Source organism: Carcharodon carcharias, chromosome 30, assembly GCF_017639515.1.
Source record: "Carcharodon carcharias isolate sCarCar2 chromosome 30, sCarCar2.pri, whole genome shotgun sequence".
Taxonomy (NCBI): Eukaryota; Metazoa; Chordata; class Chondrichthyes; order Lamniformes; family Lamnidae; genus Carcharodon; species Carcharodon carcharias.
Genome location: NC_054496.1, coordinates 6,870,121 through 6,889,767, shown reverse-complemented (window position 1 = coordinate 6,889,767; position 19,647 = coordinate 6,870,121). Strand labels below are relative to the sequence as shown.

Sequence of the window (19,647 nt, the reverse complement as noted above, 5' to 3'; positions counted from 1 at the left end):
TTTTTGATTGCTCAGAGAAGTAGGTTTTCAAGAATGTCTCAAAGTGGGTAGAGTGGTGGAGGAGAGGTTTATTCCAGAGCTTAGGGCCTAGGCAGCTTAAGGCATGGCCACCAGTGGTGGAGCGATTAAAATCGGGGATGTGCAAGGTGTCAGAATTGGGGGTATGCAGAGATGTCAGCGATCTTATCCACTGATTCTCCCTCTCCACCCAGCCCCACCCTGCTGGATGTGAATGTACAAACCCTGAAGACAGGTATTGACCTGACTCTGTCAGCCTGGTTGCAAAGCCTGCTGAGATTCAGGGCCTGAGAGTACCTGTAAGGGACAGCCTGAAATACTGGAGCATGATGCTCAGTTCTGGGCACTGGATATATTGGTCCAGGAAGGGTGCAGCACAGAGTTATTGGAATTATGCCAGAGCTAAAAGGGTTAAGTTATGAGGTCAGGTTGCCAAACGTCGAACTTTATTTTTAGGCTGCAGCAGCAGTTACATGCTTCCATCAAGCTCCGCAACTAGAAGAACTCCCACTCTAAGTTTCCCCGCTCCTAGGGCTGATTCGTTCACACTGTCATGTGCTACAATAAGTCTTAAAGCAACAGTCACTACGTTCCTTAAAGCTACAATTACCTTGTGTACAGAAGATTAATGGGTGATCTCATTGAGGTGTTTAAGATTCATGGAGTGGACAAGGGTGGGAAAGTTTGAAGTGAAGGTGTAACAAAGTTAGATTGGGTACGGAAAGAGAAGGAAAGGAAAAATGCATTGAGGGAGAGGAAAACAGACACAAGGGAAAAGGAAGAATTTAAAAAAAAACAATACCCCTTACTCAATGCTTCACTGGCCTACTCCTAATTTGTTTCTTCATATGGCTGCTAAATTGCACTGAGATGCCTTGAAAGGTGCTACATAAATGGAATTTTTTTCTATTTCTTAATTAACAGTGTGTGAGGGAAAAACTTGCATACAGTGAGGGACATAGGTCCAACCCCTGTCTGTGATTTTGGAGGGATTTTTGCACTGCATGCTACGGCTCCCTGTGGTCAGTGGACCTCCTGCCACAGGGGGCAGTGTGAGCGGCCGTCAGAGTAGGGGGAGAAGAAGAAGCACTCCCAGAATGCCAATGGCAATGTGCACGTGCGCACCAGAGGCTATTCCCGATTGGTCGGATAGTCACCGGGAGCGGTTTGCTGATTGGAGCGTTCGCAAAGAGCGTGGCCCAATGGTTGCCTCCGATGAGAGGGTGTGGTTGTTATGGAGGGAGATTTAAAGCCGGGGCCGGGCGGCCGCTCGTCGAGTTGCTGGGGCGGCGGTGAGATCCTGCAGCGTCTGCTCGGCCCGTCTCGGGGCTGAGTGAATGTCGGGCCGGGTTCGGGGTAACTCGGGCTGAATGTCCCTGAGCCAATAGAGGTTTCCTCACACCCCCCCACTTCCCCCGGGCTGTCCCTTCCTCTTCCTCCTCCTCCTCCTCCTCCTCCCCCACCCAGGCTGTCCCGTACTCTTTCCCTCTCCCCCTCCCCCCGGGCTGTCCCGTACTCCTCTCCCCACACCCCCTCCCTTCTTCTCCCAGGCTGGCCTCCCTCTCATTAGTAATGTGTTACAATGAGTGAACAGGACAATAGGACCATTTTGCTGCAATTGGTTCCTGGATTGGATAAGTGTGGAGGAACAGAGAGAGATCTTTGACATATCTGCAGATCCCTGAAAGTAGCAGGACAGGTGGATAAGGTTGTTGAGGAATTCCTTTATTGACTGAGGCATAAATTATAAAGAGCACCACGAAGGTTAACACAAAAAGCAAAATGCTGTGGATGCTGGAATTCTGATGAAAGGTCATCGACCTGGAACGTTAACTCTGTTTCTCTCTCCGCAGCTGCTGTTTGACCTGCTGAGTGTTTCCAGCATTTTCAGTTTTTATATCATATAAAATGCTACTTCGGCCACAGCTAGAGTACTGTGTGCGGTTTTGGCTGCTGCATTACTGGAAGGATGCGGTCACATGAGAGTACAGAGGAGGTTCGTAAGGATGTTGCCAGGACTGGAGAATTTGAAGGATGAGGAAAGATTGAATAGGTTGTTTAGTTTGGAACAAAGGAGGCTGAGGGGAGATTTAATTTGAGGGTTCTGAATAGGAAGGACCTTTTTTTTTCTGTTGGAGATCACTAGGGGGCATGGACTTAAAGTAATTGGTGAAAGAATTCAAGGGGAGTTTAGGTGTGTTTTTTTTTTTACCCAGAGGGTGATGAGGCTCTGGATCACAATGCCTGAAAGGGTGGTAGAGGCAGAAACTGTTCATCATATTTTAAAAAAATAATTGGATATATATTTGAGGTCCTGTAACTCACAGGGCTACAGACCAAGAGCTGGAAGGTGGGATTAGAGTGGATAGTTCTTTTTCGACTGGCGTGAACACGATGGGCTGAATGGCCTCCTGTGCTTTAAATGTGTCTATATATCTATTACCATTGTTTTACCAATGAGTGGTAGAGCACTTGTTCAGTGCTGGCTCTTTTTTTTTAATAGGGTAGAAGGTGGCAGAGTGAAAGAGCAGACGTAGCAGTAGTGAAATGGGAAGCTGTAGAAGGCTAAAGGTTTAGGTGCTGAAGGTGGTGTGATTATTATTTTGCTTCCCAGAGCTGTGGTGAGAAGTTTGGGACTTTATACCTCTCCTGATACCTGGGCAACCACGGCAGTTGCAGTCTGCTCCAGATGTGGCATTTGAATTTGAGACTGAGAGGAGGTGGGCAGATAATTTGAGGTGGGTATTTCCTCCTATGCTCACCTCATGCTAACGGCAAGTTTAAGTAAAGTGTATGTTGATAGCCTATACAGCACAGAGACCAGTTTAGCCAAATGATCTATTCATGCTTTCGTTTGTGCTCCACGCTAGCTATTCCAGGGTCGATCACCTTGAGGGTGGTATGAGAGAGAGGTGGTGAAATACAATGCTTGATTTATGAAGGATGTTATTTTTTTCCAATGTAAACTTCCTAGGCATTTTCTTGTCTCTTTGCTCTTATTATCTTCCTCCAGCCCACACATTTCCCCCACCTAGCCCTCACCATAATTGCTATCTAATAACTTATTTTCTTCCCCTAGACAGTTGGATTCCCAATTGGAGAGATGGGAGACTGGAAGACCCCAGGTGAGCTTTTGTACAATCCATAAAGTGTCTTTCATGACCTCAGGATGCCCCAAAGTGCTTTACAACCAATGAAGCTTGCACTTCCATTCTTAAAGCAGTGGTGGCCCCAGCATAGATACTAGCACCATTTCCCTGGTGGATAGAGGTGGCAGACTGGTTAAAGATCAGCCAGCTTGAGCACAGGGCAGCAAGATTTGTCCCCAGCAAAGCCACCAGGGTTTCAGAATGAGGGATTGAAGTTTGCATCCTGTCTCAGTTAATTACCCGTTGGTGAACTTGTGCATCGCCAAATCTGCAGTCCTGCCTCCTTTGTTTTACTTCAGTTTTATTGTAAGTTCAGTGAAGGAGCAGGGCTCTGTGGGCGGGATAGCTGAAGCTGCTTGGTCCTCCTGCTTGAAGACCATTGCCCTAACAGACTGTTGGTATTGACCTCTTTAAATCAATTTCTCCACAGATGCAAAGAGTTTCATTTTGAGGCGTGTTTCTCAGTCTGCTTCACCATTCTCACCCGCCAGCACCATAACTCTGCACTACTCCCCAACGCTACCGCTTCCAAACCTTTTCAGCCAAAATGCTTTCTGCTGGGGTGACAATGTAGAGGAGTGTATCTTGTACTTAAACAAGGTAGGCTAAAGTGAAACGCTGCTTTAGTTTCGATGACTGACTGTGTAAATACAAGTGATATGGTCTCTGGACCCATGATGCCACTGTTTACAGCCATAGCAAGAAGCCACTGGTCTGACCCTGGATGCCACAGACTTGAAGCAAAACGCGGACCCAGAAATTAAATGCATCCCTGTGTCTTTCAATCTTTTTCTCTTCCCTCTATTAATACTGTCCCCCAGATCTGACATCATTGCCAGTTCTGCACAGAATGTCATGTGGATTCTCCAGGCCAAGAATCAGTTGGTGCTGATCAGATAGTGAAATATGATCAGTTAGCTGCAGTTCATGCTTCGTGTGAATGGAAGTTATTGCATGAGTCCCACTTTGATAACCTTATTGATCAGTGAGCCAATAAAATTGTACACTTCCTCAGCAGGGAACTCGAAGGTTCCCAGATCAGTCCAATTGAAGGCATCTTATACTGGGAGTGACTGCACTCCCTTTATGTCACTAAAAGTTTGTGTGCGCTATATTGTGCTGCCCATTATGTATCAACGTTTCTCAGCACGTTGCACCTACAGTGGGCAGTGCAATGCAGAGAACATAGGTTCAATGAAAACTGAAAAATTTACTCATTATAAATGGTCTTTGGGTGGGAGCAAGGGAGGGGTAATATTGCTGAAGCTAAGACTTGTAGCTCTCTGTTACTCTTGGCTTTTCCCCTCGCTCCCTCTCCCATTTCAATGTCTTTCTATTCACACTGCTAATTCAATCCTGCGGTTACCATTGCTAAAGGGTGAGAGTCCGAGTTTTCAATTTGCAGTTAATTCTCACAGGCAGCCATGATGTATGCATCATCTCCCTGCTCCACATCCGAACATGTGAACTATTCTGACACAGCTTTCATTTTAATGTTATCAAAGGCTAAAGTACGCTCTCTACCATCACTAGTTTCCACTGAAAATGCTAATGATGAAAGTACCTCCACAGTAAATCAGCACTTACTGCTTCTACAGTGTGTATATCATTTACCAGCATGAGCCTTGTACTAAGTGGCCTAGTTTAATTTATAATCTCATCATGTATAAGCTCTTTATGATGTGGACTGGAACACTGGTTGGGGTGAATGACCGGTTTCTGTGCTTGTATATTCTATGTAACTATAAGCTTGCCTGTTGGGAGTATAAACAGTCCCAACATGGTTTAAGTCCAGGCTGACGCTCAATATTTGTTAGCTTTGAGTGAGGCTGCCCATCATGATAATATTGGTTATTTGTACACAGTCTCCTTTCTGCCAGCTCTCAATCTGTTCTGGATCTACATGTTGTTCAAGAAGTGCCCAAGTGTACAGGGTTTTAAACCATTCTCTAACATAAGCTAATGCTAATCAAATAGGGTTGACTGTTTATCAAATATTCCAGGAGCTGAACACATTGGGCCTTCCTCCTTTGTTTGACGGTGATATTTTTGAGGAGAATCCTGCTTCAAGCTGTAACCTGGTAGCTGTAATAAACTGTGTACACAGCCTGCTGCAGCTATATGGGAAGAAGGTGGTTAAAGTGGATGGACTAGAAACGGAGCACTTAAAATCCTTCAGTGAGCAGGATTGTTCAAAAAGCAGTCAGCTGAAACTGCAGGTGAGTTCTACTGAAACAGGCTTGTAGGAAGGTAAATTTGGTAAATTTAATGCTGGGTGTTATTAAATGAGGATGCTGATGGGTAGTTGTAACCTGAATATGACCATTTCCACCCTCTCCTCAGAGCAACAGGAAAGGGTCTGGGGTTCATCAGCTCCTTGCTTCTACTGTGCTGATCTATCCAAGGGGAGATGGTTTTGTTTAGTTTGTGCTCTCTCCCACTATATTGAATGGTTAATTTTCACAGACTGAGCAGAAACCTCCATATTGTTTCCAAGGTGGCAGAAATCCTCTTTAGAATGAGAATCCGAACTGCTGGCCTGTTTGTTTATCATAGGGTGTGGCAGTTTGATGTAGTACATCAAGCTCATGCTGGCGATCAATCAGCTGGTGACAGTACACTCTGACGTGGACATATAGGAGGATATTCAACATATCCTACACAGACAGAAGTGCTAGAAATGGTTAGAGAAGAGATGAACTTAGTACATGATATCAAAGGGAAAAGAATACAAAATTTTGGTCACATCATTTTGAGCAGATGGTAGACTGAGATTATTAACGACAGAAAACAAAGAGAAGAAGCAGAGTAGAAAATGGATGATTGATTTATAGGCTGGATTGTGTAAGGGTGGGGTGGGAATGGGGTGCAATGGGCGAGACAGGTGGAGATCCATGTCAGTCAATCTTCTGGGAAGAGGATGATCCCGGTGAGCGAACAAGTCCTTTCTCACCACTACCCCGATAATCTGGAAGCAGTTTGTTTGAAGGGAGGGAGGATTAAAGTAGACTTACAGTTCCATTGTTTGTGCTTTCCAAACAGGAACAGGTAGCAGCATTGGAACTAGAAGTTGCTGCTTTACAAGCAAAGGAGCAGCAAGGACAGAAGAACATCCAGAATTTGAGTAATCAGCTAAAGAATCATAAAGAGGAGGTAAGATCCATTTTCAAGATGTTGATCTAGATCTGTGATCTAACCCACACTCTAATCCCTACCTAATTCCTGTTGCTCACTGAGTTCAGTCTTTGTTCTCCTGATCAGAAGTGAGAATAAAGATGGAATTTTTGGTGTTTGACTTGTTGGCAGGACTGCAGTGTGACAGCTGCATTTTCTAAGTGTGGCAGGAAAAAATAACCAGTGTGTAGTTGCTGTGCTAGAATGAGTGTCACTACGTCTGCAGAAACCTCTTCCCTTCAGTATAACAGTCGGAAGAACATAAGAAATTGGAGCAGGAGTAGGCCATTCAGCCCCTCAAATCTATCCCACCATTCAATAAGATTATGGCTGAAGCTGATCTGCCCCAGGCCTCAACTGCACTTTTGTGCCAGCTCCGCATAGCCCTCGACTCCCCGATATTTCAAAAATCTATCTACGTCCTCTTTAAATACCTTTCAGTGATCTAGCCTCCACAACACTCTCTCGGGTTGAGAATTCCAGACATTCACTAACCCCTGAGAGAAGAAATTCCTTTGCATCTCAGTTTTAAATGAGTGTCCCCTTATTCTGTAACTATGTCCCCTAGTTCAAGATTCCCCCACTAGTGAAACATCATCTCAACATCTACCCTGTAAAGCCCCCTCAGAATCTTGCATATTTCAAAAAGATCACCCCTCATTCTTCTAAACCCTACTGAATAAAGGTCTAACCTGTTGGTCATTCTTGATAAGTCAACCCCTTCATCCCAGGAATCCGCCTAGTGAATCTCTTTTGAACTGCCTCCAATGCCAGTATATCCTTTCTTAAATACGGTGACCAAAACCATACACAGTACTCCAGGTGCAGCCTCACCAACATCCTGTACGGTTGTAACAAGACTTCCCTATTTTTAAACTCCAACCTCCTAGCAATACAGGCCAAAATTCTATTTGCTGCCTTAATTACTTGCTGCACCTACATGCTAACTTTGTGTTTCATGCACAAGAACACCCAGATCCCTCTGTGCTGCACTTTTTTGGAGTCTCTCTCCATTTCAACAATAGTCTGCCTTTTGATTCTCCCTACCAAAGTGCATGACCTCACACTTTCCTACATTAAACTCCATCTGCCAAGTTTTTTACCACTCACTCAACATATCCATTTTCCCTTGCAGATTCTTTATGTTCTCATCACAGCATGCCCTCCCACCTATGAGTAAATACACAGAGTAACAGCAGCAAGACCTTGGGTCTGTGCTGATAGCTGAGCTCACCTGTGGTGGGGAAAGAGAAGGCTGTATGGGTGCAACAGTGTCTCTGTGCCTGAGATATAGCAACGATACACTCAGCTAGGGTGCCAGTCTTGGCCACAGTCCAGTGATCTGATGGGGCATTTGGATATTGGTGAGGACAGGAGCAGGCTTATTCATTAGGCCTCTCTTTACTCCTGTTTCCTCCTCTTTCACCACCCTGCCCCCATCTCATGTTAAATGTTAATCAGGCACTTGGGCTGAGGCATGAGAAGTTGATCAGCACCCTTAAACTTTCAGCTAATTGTATTGTGTTTACCTATAACATAATAAATCAAACAGCAAACTAAAAGCTCAGCCAAAGAGCCAAGTTTTAAGGAGCTTCTTAAAAGGAAAGTGATGGAGGGGATTAGAGAGCGAATTCTGGAGGCTGGGGCCTTAGCACCGCCTGAAGTGACTAACGTGGTATTCTGGGTTAGTGACTGCTGCCATCTCTCATCCAGGTGGCGAAATTACAGAGTATTGTTGCAAGTCGGGCAGCTCAATATCTCCATGACCTGAAGAGGAAGGAGCAGGAACTGAGCAAACTGAAGGAGAAGATGCATCACCACCTGACAGACAAAAAAGACAAAAGAATCAGTAACTATTTCACTTCTTGTGAGGGAGTGGGTGGAGAATTCCAATCAAGGATAGTCCACCTCTTGAACAGTTCCTTATCCTGAGCATCTGCCTAGATAACGTGTATCATAAGCCATCAGGAGGAAAACTCTCCACTGGTTGGAGTCATACCTAGCACAAAGGGAGATGGTTGTGGTTGTTGGAGGTCGGTCACCTCCAGGACATCACTGCAGGAGTTCCTCAGGGTCGTGTCCTCGGCCCAACCATCTTCAGCTGCTTCATCAATGAATTTCCTTCTATCACAAGTTCAGAAGTGGGGATGTTCACTGATGATTGCACAATGTTCAGCACCATTTGTGACTCCTCAGATACTGAAGCAGTCCATGTCCAAATGCAACAAGACCTGGACAATATCCAGGCTTGGGCTGACAAGTGGCAAGTAACATTCGTGCCAAACATGTGCCAGGCAATGACCATCTCCAACAAGAGAGAATCTAACCATCGCCCCTTGACATTCACTGGCATTGCCATCAGTGAATCCCCCACTATCAACATCCTGGGGTTTACCATTGACCAGAAACTGAACTGGACCAGCCATATAAATACTGTGGCTACAAGAGTAGGTCAGAGGTTGGGAATCCTGTGGCGAGTAACTCACCTCCTGACTCCCCAAAGCCTGTCCACCATCCACAAGGCACAAGTCAGGAGTGTGATGGAATACTCTCCACTTGCCTGGATGAGTGCAGCTCCCACAACACTCAAGAAGCTCGACATCATCCAGGACAAAGCAGCCCCGCTTGATTGGCACCACATCCACAAACATTCACTCCCTCCACCACCGACACACAATGGCAGCAGTGTGTACCATATACAAGATGCACTGCAGGAACTCATCAAGGCTCCTTCGATGGCGCCTTCCAAACCCATGACCGCTACCATCTAGAAGGACAAGGGCAGCCTTCACTCACCATCCTGACTTGGAAATATATCGGCCGTTCCTTCACTGTCACTGGGTCAAAATCCTGGACCTCCCTCCCTAACAGCACTGTGGGTGTACCTACACCACATGGACTGCAGCGATTCAAGAAGGCAGCTCACCCACCACCTTCTCAAGGGCAATTAGGGATGGGCAATAAATGCTGGGCCCAGCCAGCGAAGCCCACATCCTGTGAATGATTTTTTTTTTTAAAAAGGCAGAACTTGGGGAAACCCACCAACTATTCCAGGCATTTCAATCCCTGCATGCTGGAAATCTGGGGTAAAATCAGAGAATGCTGGGAAAATTTAGCAAATCAGGTAGAGAGCGTGGAGCAAGAAGGAATTCTGGTTGATTTCAGGTTTTCTTTTAATGAGTATTAACCCTATACTTCAGCCATTTAAAAGGTGTAGCTGATTTCAGTTGAGTCTTTGCAGTTTCAATCAGCTGTACATGCCTTGTTATTTTGTCATCACCTTTTAATAACTTAGAGATAATTGCTAAATGAGATTTGCCTACTTTTTTAAAACAGTAGCCAACATGTTTTGGATTTTACCATCCACTGATTTTTATTACGGGGAAACCATGTTAATCCAATAAGACTGCTATAGGCAGTGGAACTGTACTTATTCCTCCCCAGACTGTAGGTTAGACCAGTGTGGACAGCAACACAAAACTACACATGGACAAGGATAGACCAGGAAGCTTGTCCAAAACAGTGGTGCCTTGTGTATCACGATGTATGATGTGCACACAACCCCACCCCTCCCCCGCCATACAATCCCCCGGGAAGGGAAGGGGGAAATTTTGGAAAATTCTTCTGCCATCTGCCCCCACCCCCACCCACCTCCATTGGGTTTAATAGTGTTTCAGATACAGGCCCAGCAGGTTTCTGCAACCTCAAATCATCAGAAGGGCTGAGAGCGGAAGAGCTATTGAGGACGAAGGAGGGGGATTAAGCAACACTGGTTTGAAGGGGGCTTTTGTGAGGTCAGGCTACATTTCCTGTTCAGGATTGAGAGAAGCTGCCAATTGGAAGCCCAGAAATAATAAACGTAATAAACTAAAATCCCCTTACTCATTGTTTTTAAGCTATAGATATCCTGAATTACATTGGACGATCTGATGGAAAACGCCCCTTGTGGAGAACGGGCAAGACTGAATCGAGGTAGGATTTGCTGTCTCTATAGTCTGTTCTTAAAACTGAATTAAATCCTGCATTCTTAACTGAACATCTTGAATAACTGGCAGCAATTTCTATGCTGTATTGTGAGGCACTCTGTTTGAACAGAATCCCACTGTGCTTCTGATGCGCTCATGTTAGCATTTGGGAATGGAGCTATAGAAAAGAAAAGGGAGTTTGTATTATCAAGGACTCTAGTTTCTGAAATCTAATTAAGCAAAACACTTAAAAGTTTAAGATTAACAAACACACTTACAGTGGGGATTGGTGGATTTGCATCCAGGACAAGTTAATTACTTGACATGTTGATGCTGTGTATAGTGGACTGCTTGGGAGGTAGTGGACATGGCTTGAGTCATTCAGTTTCCGCGGGAGCTGGATACATTTGTTCAAAGCAGGCAGAATAACCTTGTTGCTGACTCTCTATCTCTGCCATGACCTACTTGTAAACCAGTCAGATTTCAACTGTCCTGCCGCATGTAAACTGATAAGTCAGATTCCTGGCACATAAGCATTGCATTTTATTCAAATGGTTACGTTTTCTTCCCTATCACACTTTGCTATATTCTACAAGGTTTGGCAGCTGTCCACTCCATACTTCTGCCAATGCCCTCCTCCCTCCCCCCTGGTCAGTTTCTGAGGCTAGGCGTTCTGTTTTAGCTTGGCCATTTTTTTCAAAATCCATCATCTCCCAGGAGGCTTGGCATTGTCCTTAAATAAAAACAAAATACTGCGGATGCTGGAAATCTGAACCTAACACAGAAAATGATGAAAAAACTCAGCAGGTCTGACAACATCTGTGGAGAGAGAAACAGAGCTGATCTTTTGAGTCTGTATGACCCTTCTTCCTGCTCTGAAGAAAGGTCATACAGACTTGAAAGGTCAGCTTTGTTTGTCTCTCCACAGGTGCTGCTGTCAGACCTGCTGAGTTGTTCCATCATTTTCTGTATTTGGCATTCTCCTTGTTTGGTGCAACTCCCGTCTATACTTGAACTGAACAGTTTTCAAACCTTTGTCCTCTTGCTCTAAGTTACGTTCCTCCAGGTTCCATGTCCTATGAGGGTGTTGGTGACCATGAACGTCCATTGGATTGGTCCATGATTCTGCTGGGTAAAGTACTGCAGTGGTTTGCCATTGTCTTCCACAGTCTGGCTGAGCAGGAAACTCTCTCACTCTTACCGCCTGCCATCAGGCTTATTGGAAGGATTCACAGGCTGATAATCAACCTGTGTAGCCACATTATGAACACACCTTCCTTGGCCATCAAGTCCTGAAGTGGGTCTTGAACCTGGAGCTTCTGGCCCAGAGGTAGGGGCACTATCACTGCACCACAAGACCACCCTAAACTATACTACCCCCCTTCTACATTAGCTGCATTATGTAGTAGAATCATATTGGCCATTCTTTCATGAATGTAGAAAGCTGTGAATCACCCCCTGAAGCCTATGGAATTGGTGAGGCCTGAACTTTCCCTCCAATAATCACTAACTCTGACTAACTGCTGTTGCCAGTTTTGACCCTGAGTGAGCTTTGCTGTCATTATTTTGAGGAGCTGTGTTTGTCTCCTGCGTGAGTTGGAGGCATTTCCTGCTGCAAGGTTTATAACCCTGAACTCGGGCTACAAACATGCATTTGGGCATGTTGATGCCAGCTCCTCTGTCTTGGTTGAAGATGGCGGGGCTGAGGTAGAAAGGTAGGCAAGAGAAGTTGCTTGTCTGGATGCTTTATTTGCTTTTAAACACATGGTGCCTGCCCTATGCTGCAGGAGGGAAGAGGAAATGTACAAAGTGCTCACAACTAACTATGAGGCTCAAATCAAGGAGTTGGTGTTGGAAAATGCAGAGCTAACGAGGGTTTTGAATCGAATGAAGAGTGAGATAAATGGGTTTCTCAGTCCACACAAGAAACTCTGCAGATCCAATTCTCTTCAGTCACTTTCTGTGAGTATGTGGCTTTGTGCTGAAAGTAACAGTGATGTTATAATGGATGAGTTTTACTAACTGATTCTAACCGATCCAGCTGAACAAAGTACAATCCCACCTGGAGCGTTTCAGAACGAGGTATACGAAGCATTGTGTAACAATTACACTGTGAAATCCTTAATCTGAAATAAATCATCATTTAATTTTAGTCTTTAGCTATCAAGAGAGAATCCAAAGTGGGTATCCACCATACTTACACTCTTCACTTGTCCCTGTACTGTGCGGCTGACCAGGGGATGTTTGCTGTCTAACTGGTTGGCATGTGCTGTTGAAGCCAACACTAAAAATGGCCGCCTGTCATCCTGTACATAGAAACCTGCGGATAATCTAGGGCTGACACTCCAATACAGTACCGAGGGAGGGATGCACTGTTTTAGAGCCATCCTGGAATATTAAACCGAGGCCCTGACTGCTGGCTTGGGTGGATGTAATAGATTGTAGGGCACTATTTTTAAAAGTTGGGGAGTTCCTCTGGTTTCCTGGTCAATATGCCTTAACCAGCCACACCTAAATAGAATGACTGGTCAGTTTATTGAGTGTACCGTTGATGGGAGGTTGTTGTGGGGAACATGGCTGCTGTGTATCTATAGTGATTAGGCTTCAAAAGTAGTGTGTTGCCTGTGTAGTGCATTGGATGTCCTGAAGGTGGACACTATATGAATTCAAAAACAAAGTAATATGGATGCTAGAAGTTTGAAATAAAAACAGTAAATGTTGGAAATACACAGCGGCTCAGGTGGCCTGGAGAGGGCAACATAGTTAATGTATCAGGTTGTGATGTGTCTCTCTCCCTCCCCCATTGCTGCCAGATCATCTAGTTCTTAAAATCATATAACTATTGATAACCTTTGAAACTGTTGAAGACAGTTTGCAATGTTACTGGGACAATGTGTTTTGTCTACTCGCAGTGCACTGCTCACTCAGCACATGAACTAAATTTATACAGGTCAGTCACCACACAATATTGGCCAGTTTTTTTTTTGTTCCCAATGATTTGGTCCAATTAGAGGCAGCTAGAGGGAGGCTGAATGAACCTAGAACAGGTCTGACCCAGATAGATTTGTGACCTGTCCATCAGAGTGAAGAGTGGCTGGTAAAACTGTACAGATTCTTTACATTAGGCGGTTTTATAAGCTGAATGTCTAGGATTCAATGCTGAAATCTGAAGTAATGTTGTTATAACTGTCTTAACAAACTTTCTGAAAGTGCTTGAATCCTTGAAATAGGAGGAAGAAATCAGCATTAATGAGTCCCAGAATACAGCCAGAGGGCATCTTACCGACATTGTTCAAAAGCAGTGGAACTCCTTAAAGGATCACATGGCAAAACTAGCAGTCATAGGTAAAGTGAATGGCACCTTATCTTATTACAGCAGCTGCACTGGAAATTATCTGATATGGGAATTTAAAAAAAAAAGTCTTTTAAGAATTCATATTGTGTAACGGGTCCCATTGCATGCAAACAACATTAGCAAAGGAGTCCCTTACCTCATGAACCTAGGTACATCACGAAATGATTTTGCAGGTTAGTGTGAGCAGCTGTTTCCAGGTGCAGTGTGACGCCTCATTATAAACTTTAAAGTGGATTGTGTTTGTAATTATTTTGGATTTTACTCACTAGTCAGTGAGCAGTGCTGTCAGTGCCACTCTAACTAGAAGCTATGGGGAAGGATATTGAATTCATCCTGGCTCACTCATCCAAGAAAGTTGCTAGTGTTTCTGCATCCTACTGTATCACAGCAACTACTTAAATGGTTCCAGGATTTTGCCAAACTACCATACACAGAAACCATTTCCACATATATCAGTCAGCCTCCTAGAATCATTATAGCCACTCGGCCCATTGAGTCCATGCCAGCTCTCTGTAGAGCAATCCATTCAATCCGATTCCCCTGCTCTATCTCCATTGCCCTGGAAACTTTTATTCAAGCACCCTTCCAAAGGTCTGTGAGAATAACCTCCTGGCATCAGTCTTCCTTGTGGCTAGATAATGTAAGCTGAACCTGAGCATCCTATAGCTGCCAAGTGAATGCACAATCTTGGTGGGTGACTGCCATTTATATTACCTGCACCCCTCCCCATAATTTTGGGAGCTGTCCATGGATGGATACATTGCAGCCATTCCCTTTGCACAGCATGACTCTCACTGACTGTTTTCTATCTGGTATCACATTGTAGTGGTTATGTTATTGACTAGTAATCCAGAGGCTTAGACTAAACATGTAGTGTTCAAATCCCACCAATGTATATGAATTTGAATCCAGATTTTTTTTTTTTTGTTTTAACAGCTGGTCTCCATAAAAGTGACTGTGAAATTGTCATTAAGACCCTTTTGGTTTGCCTGTGTGCTTTCAGTGAGGGAAACCTGCCATCCTTACATGGCCCCAGTGACTCCAGGCCCACGCACTTACATAGTTGACTCTTAACTTCCCTCTAGAAGGGCCACTCAATAGAATCAAACTTCTACAAACACTACCACCTTCTGCAGGGCAGTTTAGGATGGATAATGAATGCTGGCCATAAGATCATAAGAATTCTGAGCAGGAGGAGGCTACTTAGCTTTGCCATTCAAGAAGGTCATGGCTGATCTGATTGTGGTCTTAACTCCACTTTCCTGTATGTCCCCCATACCCCTTGACTCCTTTTATCGATCAAAAATCTATTTAACTCAGCCTTGAATATATTCAGTGACCCAGCCTCCACTGCTCTCTGTGGAAGAGAATTCTGAAGACTAACAACCTTCAGGAGAAGTTGCTGCTTATCTCTGCCTTAAATGGGAGACCCCTTATTTTTAAACTGTGCCCTCTATGGTCCAAGAATGAATAAAACAAACGACTGATCTATCTTGTGCGTCTTATAGATAATTCTTGAGTATAACAAGCAGGCCAAATAAATCCACTGTCCCTATGCATTCATTTCCCCTCAGCTGTGAGGAAGTCTCCAATTGTTGGGAAGGACGAGCAAGTTGTCAGTATAACTGACCATGATAAGGAAATAGCCAAGCTGAAGCTGGAACTTGAACAGAGTAAGGAAATCATGAGTGCACAGCAGCAGCTTCTTGAGGTATGAGGTCCTGGGCAAAGCAATGATTGAATGAACATGATTAAATACTTCAGAAACTCCTCCTTTTTTGTTTCTTTTGATTTGTGCCATGTTCTCCCAGGAGTTATTTTGTCTCGCTTTCACTGATATGCTGTAAACTGGTGTGTATCTTGCTATTCTTTCTACACTGTTCTCCTCCCTCTTCCTCTATTCTTTCTATGTACCAGCAGATATCCAGTGGTATTGCTCATAGTAGCCACCTCCTTCTACCCCAGTTTTCAACCTCCAGTGGTTGAGACAGATTTGAGCTCTAAGAGGTTTTATAGAATTATTTAGCTCCCAGGTTAGAGTTCAAAGAGCAGCCTTGGTTGTCATTGAAACTTTTTTTTAAAGTACTGTGTGCAGGATCACCGTTGTCTTTGGGGAGGGTGGGCTTAATGCCTTGAGATATGTCTGTTAGCCTCTAACACTAAGAGCAAGACTGGCCTGCTTCAATGTTTGTCCTGCCCAACATAAAGGGAGACTCTGGATTGAGGGGTGAGAAGTGGCAAATCTTCTGTGCATTTACAAGAATGGGGACAGACCTGACCTTGACCAGATCACTGACATCCTGGAACAAATATTAAGAGATGGAACACTTTCGTACGTGTGTGAAATAGGGCCGTTTGTGTCATCTTTAAAAGCTGCCTTCTGCTGCTTTTATATTCCAGGACTATTTGGCCACTCAGAAAGATGATTTTGCCTGTGGTTCTGATTTGCTGGAGGAGGAAGAATGGTTTTATAAAGAGCGACAGCTGTTTGAGGAGCAGAAAAAGAACTTTGAGACAGAGAGGCAGAAGTTCACGGAGGCAGCAATTCGACTGGGTCAGGAGGTGAGTAGAGAAACTGCTGGTGGACTGGGCATTAAATTAGCATAAGTCTGTTTAAGATTATGGAGCCAAGAATCCCCCGAGTACCTCCTGTTGCAAAATACTTCTCTTATGTTTTGTTGGTTTAGCGGAGATTGTTTGAGGAGGAACGTGCGCGACATCTGAAGGAGCAGTTCTTGAACCTGACACCGTTTCGGGGTCAGAGGAGAAAACCCAAGTGGAAAGTGAGGACTCCCTTTGCTCCTAGTAAGTGTTGCCCCTTTTTTCAAAATTTTGCTGAGTGAAGACTGCTGAGGAAGCAGTGGTTTGCAATGAGTTCTGTTTCATTATGCGGGGTTTTTACTGTTTTTTGGAATGGCGTTCTACAATTCCAAATGTGTTTATTAAAAGCAGTGACCTTGGGCAGAATGTTCCTGTTATTCAGTGTAACTGTACAAAGCAGCTTGGAGATTGTACACAGTACCTCTCAAAGAATTGGACAGAAAAGTGTATAAAGAACAGAGGATTTTAGAAACATAGTAACAGTAATAGACTATTCAGCCTCTTGGGTTCCACCATGCAATTGGACTAAGGCTACTTTCACCTTTGCTCCACCTGGCTGCTTTGGTTCCATAACCTTAATATCCTTGCCTAACACAAATTTATTAATCTGTTTTGGAATTTTCAATTCTTGAGGCAGGGTGTTGGCTTTTTAGGGAGAGACTTAGATTTTCCTTTTTGAAGAAGCTTTTCCTCTGTTACGTGGTCCTCCCATCTCAGAATCAAACAATACAAGTTTCGGACACTTTTTTAAAACACATGCCTCCATCTTTTCAGCTGCTCTTGTCTTGAATCTTGGACTTGTGTGTTCTGGCTGGGGAAAGTCTCCTTCTGTCCCAGTTGCAATCACCTTCTTAAAGGTGAAGTTCCTTAAAGGGGCCATTCCCTTGTGTGAGGGCCCCTGTCAGCATCCCACCCTCAATCACCCAGGTGCACCCCATATGTTGGTTCTGTGTTGTTAGGACTCAGAAGTTGGTGGCCACCGTTGTTGAGCAGGACTGAGTGTGCTTTCCTCCAAGCATTAACATTGGAGGGGCCGCTGTCTTGGGCCACCATGTTTAACAGTATTTGCATTGAGCATACCACCTGGGCCTGTTTCTTTTGCCATCAAGGCCTTGGCTATTGAACAGCACATGTGCTAGAGAGAGAGAGAGCTTTTGAGTGAAAGTAAAAATGTTGGGTATAAATTATTGAAAGAGACTTTAATGGCCTAGGCACCTCCCCAACATCTGAAAGCATTTCACCCTCACCTTTTATTTAAAGAACAGTCGCACATATATACATAGCAGGAAAGTGAACATGCCACACACGAATCCTAATTTCCAATAAATTAGGATTGGAGGAAGTTGTGCAGGAAACGTGGGTTAATGATCTCTTTGGGTGCTTTCTTATTCCGAGTGTCCCTGGAGTTCCCCTGTAAGGGTTTACTAATTAAACTTTTTGCTTTACTTTTCTAGGCCAAGACCAGGAAAGCATGTCTCCATGCCTAACCAATCGAAAAACGGGCCTGTTGTTCGTGCGTTCTCGCCATGCTCTGATGCACACTCCAAGCCCACCATCCAAATGCACAAACCTCCGAAGACACTCTTTGCCTGCAGCCCATGAATCGTATGAGGTACTGGGGATGATTCCAGAAGAGAGGTGAATACCAGTGTTGTTAATTGTCTGAACCTGTCCAGAAGGGTCCCTTGAAAAGGAGACCCTTTTTTTTAACTGAAGGGTTTATCAAATGTCATCGGTGTAAGGTGGGAGAGAACGTGATGGGGTTCAGGGTGTGAAAATGCAGTACGTACTCTTGTCTCTCAGGTACGTCCCAACAATGAATTTGATTTGTTTCATAAAGATGTTTGCTCTCTCTGCAGCAGTCGTTTTTAATAACAAACCTCTCACCTATGGGAGTGGGCCACATTCATCTCCCCACATATGTTTAGGTTGGTATGTTTGGGGGCTGCTCTGTTGTGTTAATCAATTGAAAATTGGACTAGCTAAGATGGCCAATTTATTACTGCTGACAATGCACACCAGGATTCTCTAGTCCAGAATGTGCACTTATTATCCCAGCCAACCCAAAATTCTAAATCTGAAATGTTGCCCTTTTTATCTGGGATGGTGGGGGTGAAGGGGGAAGAATTATTTCACCCAAAATTACAGATGATTTCTGTAGATGGGATGCGGCCAGGGTGACCGGTGTGTTTTGTTTTTGCTACATCTGGTATAGAATTTTGAGTCTTCTGTTTCCTACAGTTTCAGGCCTGCCACTAATGTGCGACTCAAAAGATCTTGCAGCACAAGAGGGAGCCCATCCAACCAGCGAGAATCAGCAACCCAAACCAGGAATGGCCTCGGATGGATCCACACGTCTCTGTTTGTGAATGACCCCGATGACTCTCTGTGCAGTGGACACTTATGTACTCCAATCTAATGGCCGTGTTACTTCCACAGCATTCTGTGGAATGACCAGGCCTTTTTATAAAGTGAGTTGTTTGTTCTGCATTGACTCAGGAAATCATGTGTTTCTTACAGCTGTAGTTTAAGTTCAAGGAAAATTTAAAACTGGTTTGTTTCGTTTCCTAATCACTGTTCTTGCCTCAGTGCTGAAAGTGGGTGAGATTTCTATTTCAGTTATTGTAGCCAAGTGCATATAATTTTCTTCAAATTTTATTACTTTGCCACGAATTACATATTGCTGCTACATTTTAGAGGAGAAAAAGCTTCAGGGACTTGAATGTTGCCTACTTTGGTCCCAGAGGAGAGAAGGTGAAAGGCTGGGGGGAGGTTGGTGGTACTTTGTTCCAGTCCTTTTGACGAATCGCTCCGTGTAATGCCACAAATGGACTTTTTAAGTTCATTTCTGGGTGTATGTAATTTTAATAGATATTCTGGAATGTGTATTGATGGGGATTTGCAAACAGTTGTAAGTCTTGATGCTTGACATTCTGTGGATGTTCACATGTATTTGTTTAATAAACTTTTTTTTTTCTGGTGTTCACTCCTTCAGAACGGTCTTTTTATTATTTGCTTATCCAGGGTGTGCAGTTGTGGGGTGCAAAGTGGAAGAGCTGCCCATGCTAACGTAACCAGATAGTAGGAGCTTTTGCTCTGTCCTCCTGGGAACTTGAAACCAGGGACCCCTGTTTCCTTTTAGGACACTAAATAACTTGGACTTGGCCCAGATCCACTTCAGTGAAAGGACCTGACACGGTGAAAGGACCTGATATGGTGAAAGGGAGGTGATTTGGGGGTTGAGTTCTACTGAATGGGTGTGTAGGTTCTAATCCTGGAAATTTACAGCTGCTGCCTACTCAGCACACCACAGCCCCTTTAACAGCAAACTTGAACACCCAGCAGTTATTTCTTGATTACCTTCCCCTCAAGGTGACACACTGGA

General features: G+C 44.3%; 1 protein-coding gene across 1 annotated transcript; it reads left to right on the top strand.

Moving 5' to 3' along the window:
- The first annotated feature begins 1,140 nt into the window (after positions 1 to 1,140).
- Positions 1,141 to 19,179, top strand: LOC121271413 (afadin- and alpha-actinin-binding protein-like). The gene is made up of 14 exons (XM_041177408.1): positions 1,141 to 1,374; positions 3,098 to 3,143; positions 3,598 to 3,767; positions 5,171 to 5,386; positions 6,210 to 6,320; positions 8,055 to 8,190; positions 10,238 to 10,313; positions 12,094 to 12,268; positions 13,537 to 13,651; positions 15,236 to 15,372; positions 16,062 to 16,223; positions 16,349 to 16,466; positions 17,717 to 17,900; positions 18,504 to 19,179. Exons 2-14 carry the CDS (start codon positions 3,122 to 3,124, stop codon positions 18,679 to 18,681), a joined length of 1,800 nt encoding a protein of 599 aa, XP_041033342.1. The 5' UTR covers positions 1,141 to 1,374; positions 3,098 to 3,121; the 3' UTR covers positions 18,682 to 19,179.
- The last annotated feature ends 468 nt before the right edge of the window (positions 19,180 to 19,647 follow it).